Source organism: Penaeus chinensis, chromosome 12 (genome assembly GCF_019202785.1).
Source record: "Penaeus chinensis breed Huanghai No. 1 chromosome 12, ASM1920278v2, whole genome shotgun sequence".
Classification (NCBI taxonomy): Eukaryota; Metazoa; Arthropoda; class Malacostraca; order Decapoda; family Penaeidae; genus Penaeus; species Penaeus chinensis.
This window is the reverse complement of record NC_061830.1, coordinates 36,248,434-36,258,433: the sequence shown is the minus strand read 5'-3', so window position 1 is coordinate 36,258,433 and position 10,000 is coordinate 36,248,434. Positions and strand designations below refer to the sequence as shown.

The following is a 10,000-nucleotide window of genomic DNA, read 5'->3' as shown; positions in this document are numbered from 1 at the left end:
CCCGATCAGCGGTGCAGATTCGTAGGTAAGTTTTCATTGCAGGAGTCTCGTGACGTGGTTTGTAACAGAGAGTCACAGTGCAAGAAGTGATGTGCGTGTTGTAAGCGACTCTTGTGACGTGCCATGCCCTCACATGCATGACACAGGAACCAAATGTATGTCTGTGCATATTCCTCCTAGAGTTAGAGTTCTTTGCAAAGCGTATTCACTAGCGGCAAAGTTATGCATGGTTGACCAATGGCAAACTGATAGTATCCTGTTTGGCCAGTGCCCAGGTGCCATTAACGGGCACCTGCAAGTTCGTGCCACACCTTGGGGTATTGGTAACTTGTGTAGATGGATTTCAGTGATGCAGATATGTTATCAATACGTCCATAATGGCTCATGATAAATGGTTTGCATGTACCACCGTGATCATCACTTTGTTGAAATAGCGTTTCTGACACTCTGCATATCAAGGAGTCTGAATCTGATTGCCGTGGTTATAAAAATCATTTAACGTAAAAAAAAATAAAAAAGAAAAAAAGAAAACGCTACCTATGAAAAAATATAAGAAAATATATCACTGAACTATCAAAATCGGCAAAATATCTAAAATATATTTTTCAATGTATCATTTGATTTAGTAATGTTGACATCACGCACTACAGGGAATTGTGCATCACTCAGTGTCTGTGACAAAGCATGCAGTCTTTTAACTAGATCTAAAGTATGCTAATATGGAAATCATGTTTAGCATTAAACTTTATATTTTGATTACTGTCTTGCCAGATTATTCTCATATTCCTTGTGATTATTGTTAAGCTTAAGCATGAAATCGAAATAAGTTCAGTTATATATGTTTAAGCTATATATACAGTGATATATATATATATATATATATGATTATGTATATATGTGTACATATATATACATATATATATATGATTATTTATATATGTGTACATATATATACATATATATATATATATATATATATATATATATATATATATATACACATATATACATAATCATATATATATATATATATATATATATATATATATGTATGTGTGTGTGTGTGTGTGTGTGTGTGTGAGTGTGTGTGTGTATGTGCATATATATATGTATGTGTATGTATATATATATATATATATATATATATATATATATATATATATATATACATATGTTCACATATATCTATATGTAATCATATATATAAATACATATATATTTATACATATATATATATATATATATATATATATATGTATATATATATATATACACATATATATATAATCATATCTATATATCTATATATCTATCTATCTATCTATCTATCTATATATATGTATATGTACACATATATCTATATATTTAATCATATATATACATATATATATATATATATATATATATATATATATATATATATATTATTCAGCCTGCCTCTCTTTAACTTTTCTTTCCGTTTAATACTTTATTCACCTCATATGATGAATATATTTTCAAGGAATGAAAACAAGTGACTCACGACGGAGGGCCGCACAAAGACGGAAATAATAATCAAGTGCTACTTCTTTATCGTTGTTTATTATTGGGCTGAAAGATATGCTTTGTTTCTCTATTATATATTACCTTGTATTTCCATTGAAAGTATGCATTAAAAATCATCCTTCTTTTTTAAATTTATGGTTTCTTTGTCACGAAATTTACGAATGAAATTAATGGTGATGTTTATCTCAGATTTACAGATCTATGTTTAATTATCACAGATAAATGTGCACCATTTCTCTCCTGTTTTCCATTATTATCATTAAAAATTCTGATTTTTTCTAAACAACCTTTAATTTCTCTTTATATGGACGCGATCGGCACCTCAGATTGTTTCGTCTTCTCTTTTGTTTCCAATTTCTTAAAATATATATATTTTATTTCTGTTCGATAACCACTTGTTCTCTTCCTCTCCCTTATTCTTCGACTTCTCACTATCCTCCTCCTCTTCCTTCTTTCTATAAATTTCTTTCATCTTTGTCTCTATCTCGTCTTCTCCCCTTCCTTTTCCTTCACTCTCTCTTTCTCTACCATCCTTCCTCTGCCTTCCCTTCCCTTCTTCATCTCCATTTCCAACTGTTCCCCTTACCTCCCTTTTTTCCTTCACTATTTCTTCCTTCTCTTTCCCCATCATCACCACCCCCCACCTACTCCTCCAACCAAATCCCTATTATCATTTTCATCCATCAGTACCTCCTCCTCCTCCACCTTCTCCTTCTCCTTCTCCTCCTTCACCTCTACCACCTTCTCCACCTCAACCACTTCCTTCTCCACCTCAACCATCTGCTCCTCCACCTCCACCTCCATCTCCACCACCACCACCACCACCACCTCCTCCTCCTCCTCCTTCTCTTCCTACTCCTCCTCCTACTACTACTCCTACTCCTACTCCTTCTCCTCTACCTCCATCTCCTCCCCCCAACTCTTCCACCTCTTCCTCCTCCACCACAATCAAATCTTCCAAATCTTCCACCTCTTCCTTCTGTTCCTCCACCTCCACTTCCCCCTCCCCTTCCCCCCACCCCCTCCTTCTCCACCTCCCCATCCCCCTCCAACTTTTCTTCCTCCTCTCCCCCCTCTTTTCCCTCCCTCCTTCCCTCCACCTCCACCTTCACCCTCCACCTCCACCTCCCCCATCCCACTCCAACTTTTCTTCCTCCTCTTCCCCCTACAACTTTTCTTCCTCCTTCCCTCCGCCTCCACCTCTTCTGCCACCACCCTCACCGCCTCCTCCCGCTTCCCGCAGGAGAGTTCAGCGAGGCGAGGGAGGACCTCCAGGCACTCGAGATGGACTACGAGGAAGTGGAGAAGACCTACGAAGAGGAAGAAAACAGCGAAGCGGAATATTAAAAGTGGAATAACGAAGAAGTAGACGAAGAAAAAAATATTTGTGTGGAGGATGATTGAAAAGAAAAAAGAAGAAAGGACAAAGTTGAATGATAAGAATGGAAAAGGATGATAAGATAATGATAAAAAAAAGTCAAGTAATATGAAAAAATATGAAAAAAATGAACAGAGAGGAAAAAAAATACAAGTGTTGAACTATCAATAAGAAAAGATAAAAAGTGAAACAAATTGGTCATAGAACACACTATTAAGAACAGTCCCTTTTTATTCTGTAATAATGGTTTCTGTTGTTTTTTGTTTTTCTTATTGCTATTCATTCACAGGGAAAAAAATATGTAGTTGATGTAAAACTAACAGTGACGCTGCAGATTTTCTTCAGAACGTGTTTAGTAACACTGATAACTCATTTGTCTAACACTTCAAAAATAGTTTTTTTTAGGAATACGTTTTTCTTCCTTTTTTTCTAATGATCTTATAAAAGTGTTGGATGTTAGGAGCAACTGGTTTAAGAAGTTTTTTGTCGACTGACCTGATGCTCTTTTGTCCGACGTATTAAAAATAGGTTCTTCGGATCTTATTTCCTCATTTTTTGCTGATAATCCTGTGAAAATGCAGGATATTACAAGAGGAAATAATATGTCGAGTAAAGTAGGTTTGCTAATAATATATATCTATATATATAAATATATGTATATAGATAGATAGATATATAAGAAAAAGTGTATTGCATTCTTTAGAAAGAATAATTTCTTTCATCTTGGGGGCGTGAGACAAAAGCACGGAATCCAGACACGTAAGGTAAAAAGGACTTAGCATGAGAGGAAGTTTATTATTATTTATAATTTTAAAGACATGAAAATGTGACGTAAAGCATGATTCTAAGGTGGTAAAGGGTAGGACAGATTAAGAGGTATTTTTTTCTAATTTAGCCATGTTCGTATCCCATCTTCTTAATTGGTTAAACAAACATCTGTAGGCCTAACTCCCTTTATAGTTTTAGCAAGATGTGGTTCCTACTTGTCAACAAAAATTACAAAAGTTTAAAAATAAAAACTCATTCACCAGTTTAGCCAGCTCCGCGAGAATACCCTTTAGCTACATACCTTACCACACTTGTACCTGCAGGAGAGTTCTCCGAAGCACGAGAGGATCTGGCAGCACTGGAGATGGATTACAACGAAGTCGAACAGAATCCACTCAGTGAAGCCGAAGAAGAAGATTACTAGAACACACGCCATAGAAGAACAAATTGAAGGATTACTCTTCGTGCCACGACTTTGTCTCTGGGTCTACGGGCTCCTTCCTGTGCCTCTGACTCCATCTTTCTCTTATCTCTTCCTTTCTATCTGTCTCCCGTCTTTCTTCTCTCCCTTCCACCCTATCTTCCTCTCGGGATAATATCTTTCCTTTCTTTCTGATTTGTTTAACACGGAATTCTGATGTAATGCTATTTCAAATCATCTCTGATTTAGAACACTGCCGTTCTTCCAGCTAATATATCTACACCTCCTTCATGTTTCTAGTCCCATATTCCACAGAAAGTTTTCCCTTAAGAACTGCATTCAAAACGGTGTCATTTTCTTTTGTAATAGCATTATGTCCTCTCCATCTATAGATAAGAACAAAAAAATCATTTAGGTTAAGAAAAAAAAGGAATAAATATAAACACACAGCAAACATGCTTTGTTTTTTTTAGCATAGAGCAAGAATAATTATTCAAAGTGTTTAGCTTGTATTTCGTATAGTAAATTTGATTATCCAAATCACCAGAGTCTATAGATTTTTCTAAAATCCCAAGTAGTAACCCTCGATGCAGATAGCAATAGATATTCTACGTTTAAAAAGTAAGTAACCACTCACAGTTTGTAGTTCGTTATGATACAAAGAACTTTTCATGGAAACTGGAGAACTGTGTATATTTTATCCATATGTGAGAGTAGTTATAGAAGATATATGTTACGGATTGTGAACATTTGAATAAGAATTGTATATTCAACGCACATGTGTAAGCTAATCAAAAGCACTATGAAGCACCTAGTCACTTTTTTCCTCATTTCTTTATCTTCCCTTTCATCTTTGTTTCATCTTCTTCCTTATTTTCCTGATCATCTCCCTTATTTTCCGGATTTTCTTCCCTGTTTTCGTTACCGCCACTTATTTTCGTTAGCTTTCCTATTTTCTTTACCTTCCTACCTTCCTCGTTTTCTTTGTGTTACCGACTTTCGTCATTTTCTTCATTAATCTCTTCAAATTCCTCCATCATTTTCCTTTCAATTCTAACCCTATCCAAAACCTCCTCTAAAAACATATCTCTTCATTTCTATATTCCCTTTTCACCATTTTTTTCCCCTTCCTCTGCCCCTTATTATAAACACGTTCTCTGAAGATGTTAACTGGGTCAAGTGTTTAGAGGTCAGAAAAGGTCAGACATTCTTCTCTAGTCAGCACGACCTTAGGCTGTCCTTGTCTTTGATGTGGCTCTATCACTAAACTTTTCACTGTCTGTGATACTGTCCGTCCAAAATTTTGCTCAATAAAATGATGAAAATGGACAAGATTGTATTATTTTCCATGCATGTTAATTTACACACGCACACACACACATATGTGTGTGTGTGTGTTTGTATGTATATACAAAGATTGGAAATATGAGGAAGGGATAAGTGAGAGCGAGAGAAACAGAGAAAAGTAAATGAGAAAAGAGTGTTAGAGAATGAGCAAAACGAGAAGCCATTCATCCCAAGATTTAAACAAAATAACTCATTTCATCCCAGTTAAACGTTGGCGAAAGTAATGAATATCTATATTTAAAATTGATACCCCAGCACGTATAAATTGATACCATCCATCAAATACAGGAACACGGATAACTTATCCATAAATATATTAATCAGTGCCGTAAGATATTGTTTTTTTTTATAGAATTCTTTGAAACATTTAGCCTACCATATGTGTATTATATAGAGTTGGGTGAATAAAAAGATACAGATATAGCTAAATTTAGATATAATAAGAAAGCCTGGATTAGTTACAGGCACTAACATAAATATATCGACATATAAAAAAAGTAAAAGAAATGCAATATATTTTGATTGTTATCATAACTGATCATTAATTTTTATCAAGGATTATTATTAGTAGTAGCAGTGGCAAGAGCAGTAGTAGTATCGATATGGTAGTTATAGCTGTTTAAAATTTATAAAGCTTTATTTAAAATTATAAATTTCTATATCTTTGTCTCTATTGATATCTTCATTACTTATCCCTGCTATCATCTTCATTACTATCATTATTTTCATCATCATATTATCCTCATCGCCATCACTGATACATTTATTGTGTTGATCATTATCATAATTATTTATAGAATACTGTTTTAAAACGTTTTCATTTCTATTTTGACTGATTTGGGCTATTTCTATGACATTAGTGTTGTTTTATCACATCAAGTTTTTCTTTATCTATTGCCAGTGTTCTGAATACTCTACAAAATCTTAATTTTTGTTTGATGTACAATATTTTTTTCAGATGGCGCTGTTTAAAGTCTGTTGTTGCTATGAATTGGAATGATTTCAAACTTATTATTTTGAAACACAGTCTACAGTCTATAGTTTTGTACTATACATTTACATAGTTTTGTACTATAATTTTTTTAAAAGAAGTAATAATATAAATTATCCATTAGTTGTAATTTATTAAAACTTTAGTTCTTGAACAAAGAGGTTTTAAAAGTTACACCAAAAATATTTCGAAAGTATACAAAATGTATTAATTCTTTCCTAAGACAATAATAAATAGATAATAATGTTGAGCTTCGACGTGTCTGAAACCGAGTTGGGTATATAAAAGCCCTGATTTTAGAAAAAAATCTTTAGATATTGGTGGTAGCATCGGCTTCGTCTCTGACTTGCACGTTGCAGGTCCCAGGATCGAGACCAGAATAACCCTTCACTGGCTTCGGGAAAAGTTAACAGGTGTTTGTTGACACTTGCTCGTCTTTGGCGGTTCACGAGTGTTCTCCGAGGAGATAACGTCCCCCGGTTGGAATGTGATTAAAGTCCAAACGATACGCTGGCTCTTGTTGGCTGCCGCGTGGCTGTTTTGCTGCATTTCCATTTCCCTTATAGTGGAAGAGTTTTAAAGCGAGAATTTAAAGTGAAAGTTGTTGAAATCTGGACATTGCAAGAAATTTATGCCATTTAGCCTTAGGACAATTCATCTGCAAATTTATAAAATAAAAAATATGCGAGTCGTCAGTAAAAAAGGTTAAATATCCAAAATTATTCTCTCCATAAAAGTGATATCATAATGTACTCAGGATAGTGATATTTACCAAGTAAATATCATACAAATTACAATACCTCTTTTCAGTAATGTTAGAAATCATCAATAAATGACGTAGACAATGCAGTAACTATACATCTTCCTGGCTCCTCATTTCTCTTCATTTTGTGTTAGCTGGAGAGAGAGAGATTTAGCTGTTAGCTGGAAAGAGAGAGCGTACAAACGAGATAGGCACAGAGATAGAAAGAAGGTAAAAGTAATAAGAAAAATACGATTGGCGAGGCAAGAGATAGAATGTGAATAAGCGAAAGAGTTAAGAATAAAAATATGAAGAATGGATAAGTGAGAGCGAGAGAAAGGGACAGACGGAAAACAGATCTAAATAAAATAATTAATTTTATCCGAGTTAACCTTTGGCGAAAGTAATAAATATCTATACTTAAGGATGTTTTGTTGTGAAATTCTTTGAAACATTCGGTCTGCCATGTGTGTATTATATAGACATGGATGAGAGATACAGATATAAATAGATTTATTTATATAAAGAAAGTGTACAAACATTAAAATATCGATATATACAATTTTTTTTTTAAATACATTTTCCTTTCTTTTTTGGGCGTGGAATATATATTTCATCGTTATTATAATTAGTCATTAATTTTGTTATCAAGGTTCATTAGTGATAAGAGTATTAGAACATCAATATGGTTATTATAGCTGTTTTTGCATTTAAAAATTATAACTTGCGGTTTTATTATCACTATTATCATCATAATTACTTACCACTGCTATCCTCTTGATTATTATCATTATTTTCATAATTAAGCCCATTATATTATCATCTTCCTCATCTTCATCACTGATACATTAATTGTGCTAAGCATCATCATAATTATTTACAGAGGACAGTTCTAATACATTTTAATTTTTATTTTGACTGATTTGGGCAAATTTTTTATTACATTAGTTTACCTTTAATACATCAAATGTTTTTTTTTTTTTTATACAGTCTATAATTAATAAAATGGTGTTTAGCTGTTATTTCTACTTCATTTTTCATACATTATGGTTTCCTGAGTTTGTACTACATATACTACACAATCTTAAAGAACAATGATTTATAAATAAAAAATAAATTAATACTGATAAAAATATTTATTTTAATATTAATAAGATATTACTATAAAGTGATAATTTGTTAGATTTTGGAATTCTTGCACAGAGAGGTTTTAAACATTATACAAAAAATAATTCAAAAGCCTATAAGATCTATATTTTTTTCTTAAGACAATCAATAAATAAATAATGTTACTGATTAGCTTCAAGCGAGACATCGACCGTTTTCTGTCGTTAGCTTCGTTTTCTTTGACTATGCATTATTCTTTATATCCTTTGTTTTTTCTGTGATTTCTCTCGGTTTTATTGATTTTCTTTCATCTAATTTTGCTCTATATTAGTTTTTGCAGCATATGTCCCTCTTTGACCCTTTTCTCATTTTCTTGCAATCTTTTTTTTAAAAAAAATTTCCCGTCCTTCTATCTCGCCGTTTTACTCCCATTTTTTTTTTTTTTTTTTTTTTTTTGCCTCTCTCTCTCTCCATTTCGTCTTTCTTCAATCTATTTCTTATTCTTTTTTGCTACGCTTCTTCTTTTCCTCCCCTGATCTTTCCCTCTTTCTCTCTCCTCTCCCTTGATTCCACCCTTTTCCACCTCCTCCCTTCGCCCCCCTCTCCTCTCCCTCCTTCATCCTCCCCTTCTCCCCTCCCTCCCTCATCCCCCTCCCCTCATTTCCCCTTCCTTCCTTCTCTCCTTATCTCCTCTCCCTCCCTCACCCCCTCCCCTTCCTTCCTTTATTCCCTCTTTCCTCTCCCTCCCTCACCACCCCACCTTATCCCGACGCCGACTCGTCCTCCTCATCTGCCGACGAAGCCCCTTGGCTGCCGATGTCCAGAGCGAATCTCGGGTCGACCTCGAGCTGGCCGGCGAGGCTATCGTATCTCTCAGAGGCTTCGTGTTTCCAGGCGGCCAGCTGGGCCCGGAGGCGTCGGTGGGAGGCCTCGGCAGCGGCGGTGCGGCTCGTGAGTGCGGCCCGCTCGTCGGCGCTCAGTCGCTTGCGGCGCCCGGCCTCGTCGCGGCACTCGAGCACGGCAGCGCGGGCCTTCGGAGGGGAAATCCGGTAAAGTTTAGTTCTGAGATACTCATTAAACTGATTAAATGTCGATATGTATTATGCCATTGACTGCAACCCATGCTGGACCACGAAAACAATAAGGACCGCGACACAAAACTCAAGAAAACCACCTGGTCTAGCCGATCCTGCAGGAGGTTGGCTCGGAGGGCGAGTCTCTCCCTGAGGTCCTGAAGACACCTCTCCCGCACCGTCTCGGGTCCGCCCGTCTCCGCGTCCGACTGCAGAGGAAATTGGTCACTCGTCAGGATTGAATAGACAACAGGCTCAGCATAGGATATGATTGGGTCGTTATTATGATGATGTTGAAGCAAGTGTTAATGATGGCGATAATAACAAACGTAAAAAAAAAACCAAAAAAAAACACAATAACAGTATCGAAATCAGTATGCTAAACTGTTCTCCGCATTTTATAAACAAAACAAAATTATGAAGAGTAAGACTAGTACTAACCGTCAATAGGGGAATATACGGAGCGATGATATCTACTTTTCCTTCTCTCTCTTCACGTTTCTTCCTCAGCGTTTCCTCGCGGTGAGCTTCGTCGTATTGCCTCTGTGAAAACCAAAAACAGTTTTATTTCAGACCTGGGAAAACCTTGAGAAACTTCAGAGCATGTACGTACAGCCCGACCCATTAC

At 35.4% G+C, this 10,000-nt stretch overlaps 2 protein-coding genes across 4 annotated transcripts in view; one reads left to right on the top strand and one right to left on the bottom strand.

The window, feature by feature from the left end:
* Window positions 1-5,441, top strand: part of LOC125031135 (tubulin alpha-1 chain-like) — a 57,249-nt gene extending 51,808 nt beyond the window's left edge. For 2 of the 3 annotated variants that reach the window (XM_047621664.1, XM_047621666.1), the window contains exon 10: window positions 2,789-4,007. In XM_047621664.1, coding sequence (XP_047477620.1) covers window positions 2,789-2,892 — 104 coding nt within the window. In that variant the 3' untranslated portion in view covers window positions 2,893-4,007. The other variant, XM_047621665.1, reaches the window with a different exon arrangement.
* A 3,619-nt stretch (window positions 5,442-9,060) lies between these two features.
* Window positions 9,061-10,000, bottom strand: part of LOC125031018 (dynein regulatory complex subunit 7-like) — a 10,039-nt gene continuing 9,099 nt past the window's right edge. Inside the window, exons 12-14 of the mRNA XM_047621438.1 lie at window positions 9,814-9,915; window positions 9,474-9,581; window positions 9,061-9,330 (exon numbers count right to left, since the gene is read on the bottom strand). Coding sequence (XP_047477394.1) covers window positions 9,061-9,330; window positions 9,474-9,581; window positions 9,814-9,915 — 480 coding nt within the window. The remainder of the gene's footprint in view (window positions 9,331-9,473; window positions 9,582-9,813; window positions 9,916-10,000) is intronic.